Raw genomic sequence first — 2,315 nt, 5'->3', positions numbered from 1 at the left:
ATATACAAAAAACAACAAAATACAAATGCACTAAATAAAATAATTTAATAAATGCATATTTACAATTTAAGCACTTAACTAAAATAAGTATTAAATAACCAAATTAATTACTAGAGAAGGCTGACTATAATCAGCTTGTTTCCATTTAGTGAGAAAAGCATTCTCTTCACCTGTATTAGAAAAAAAAAGCTTTTCGCTTCAGTGATGCGAGGACAATGTTTGAGTGTACACACAATATCTGAGCGAGAGCAGAGCCAATTCATAAAAGAACAATGTATATTTAAAAGCACACGTCCAATTTTGTGCGAGTGAAGGAAATCCGTTTGCGAGTGGAGAGATTCATGCTCGCGCATTACATGGATCGGGTAACGTTATGCACTCTCAACATTTGTCAATACGATCACGCTATAGAAACAGCCTAAAATTAAGAATAAAGAAGAGAAAAAAAGCATCCCTAGGCAGCTGCCTACACATGCGAGGATCCGCCACTGCCAGATGCAGTTAGACTTTTACTAAAAACAAGCCTATCACAAGATATCTGGTGGGGGGGGGGCAACCAGACTTCAAGGGGGGCCGGTGCCACACCTGCCCACGATGTAGACACGCCCCTGATGCTCTGAGAGTGTTTATAGTGCTGTGAGTTTAACACTTCATGACTGAGAGCAGAACACAACACAATCTTCATCATCACACAAGACACAACAACAACAATGAACAGCATCATCATCCTCATCTGGACTCTCACACTGTTTGCTCAAGGTTTGTGTAGTAACATTTTAACAAAGATTATACATACTTTGAAGTGTAAAAGAATAAACTTTTACAGTTTTTCATTCATTTTCATTGTTGTTCTTTCTTTCATAGTGTAGAGGACAGATCACTGTAACTCAGAGTCCATCAATAACAGCAGCTCAAGGACGAGAAGTCAGAATAAACTGTAAAACCAGCAGTAGAGTGTATGATGGTGATGAGTTACACTGGTACTTGCAGAAACCTGGAGAAGCTCCTAAACTCCTGATTTATTTGATTAACAGACTGCAGTCAGGAACTCCATCTAGATTCAGTGGCAGTGGATCTGACAGTGATTTCACTCTGACCATCAGTGAAGTCCAGACTGAAGATACAGGAGATTATTACTGTCAGAGTTACCACTACATCAACAGTAAATATGTGTTCACACAGTGATAAAGAGTCGTACAAAAACCTCCGTCAGTCAGAGTCACAGTGACTGCACTGATACAGCTGAGAGACACTGCAGCTGCTGATGAGAGGATCACAAACAACACAATGACTTCAAGTAACACATTTTCCAGAGATTATGGCATACGGTCATTAAAATGAACTGTATTTATTTATTTACCTACATGAACATTTGAATATCAGATCCATCTGCTCTAGTCTGATCTGCATGAGGACTAAATGTCTGGAGCAATGTGCTCTGGACAGAAAAGTCAAAGGTTGAGCAGTTTGCTGAAACTTAAATGGAAATTTCAACAGGATAATGACATTAATCATGCAAGAGGAATGATTGAGAAGAATGCAATGGAGGGCTTTAATGACCGAGTCACAGTCCAGATCTCAGACCAATTGAAATGTTGTTGAGGGACTTGAAGTACTTCAAGAGTTAAATCAAAATGTACACCCCAGAATCATCCCAAAACAGTTAAAGAATGAAAAAAGAATGAGAACTAGACCTTTGTGTGTATGTGTGTGTGTGTGTGTGTGTGTTTAATCACAGTGGTAACACTTTATAACAACTTTCATTAATAAATAATTAACAAACATTATATAATGTTTAGCTAATCATTACTTAATATATATTCACATATAGAAATATGAGTCAATGTGCTTGTTAATGTTAACTAATTAACTTATTAAACATTACCAAATGATTAACAGATCATTATTTAATTAATGTTAACTAATGAACTTATTAAACATTACCAAATGATTAACAGATCATTATTTAATATAAATTGAAATGCTTACAAATGTCATCAAACTTTCAATTCATATATCTGTAAGTCACAGTCTGTAAAGGTCATATATTTGGTCTTGGTTTGTTGTGCAGACTTCCTATTTGCACATCTTAAATCAGGGCTGTCCAAACCCGGTCCTGCAGAGTTTAGCTCCAACTTGCCTCAACACACCTGCCTTTAAGTTTCTATGCCTAGTAAGAGCTTGATTAGCTGGTTCAGGTGTGTTTAATTGGGGTTGGAGCTAAACTCTTCAGGACACCGACCCTCCAGGACCAAGTTTGGACAGCCCTGTCTTAAATAATTTATTAATTATTTGTTAATGTTTTTGCAGTACCC

The 2,315-nt window shown here is 36.9% G+C and overlaps 1 gene segment (V, D, J or C); it reads left to right on the top strand.

The window, feature by feature from the left end:
• The first annotated feature begins 674 nt into the window (after positions 1 to 674).
• On the top strand, positions 675 to 1,278 carry LOC107737130 (Ig kappa chain V-I region AU-like). The segment is given in 2 exon segments: positions 675 to 759; positions 863 to 1,278. Coding segments are annotated over 2 exon segments (372 nt in total).
• Positions 1,279 to 2,315: the final 1,037 nt, after the last annotated feature.

The sequence above is a fragment of the Sinocyclocheilus rhinocerous genome, unplaced genomic scaffold (genome assembly GCF_001515625.1).
Source record: "Sinocyclocheilus rhinocerous isolate Xijiao unplaced genomic scaffold, SAMN03320098_v1.1 scaffold11637, whole genome shotgun sequence".
Taxonomy (NCBI): Eukaryota; Metazoa; Chordata; class Actinopteri; order Cypriniformes; family Cyprinidae; genus Sinocyclocheilus; species Sinocyclocheilus rhinocerous.
The sequence above is the reverse complement of the archived record's forward strand: the minus strand, read 5'-3'. Positions and strand labels throughout refer to the sequence as shown.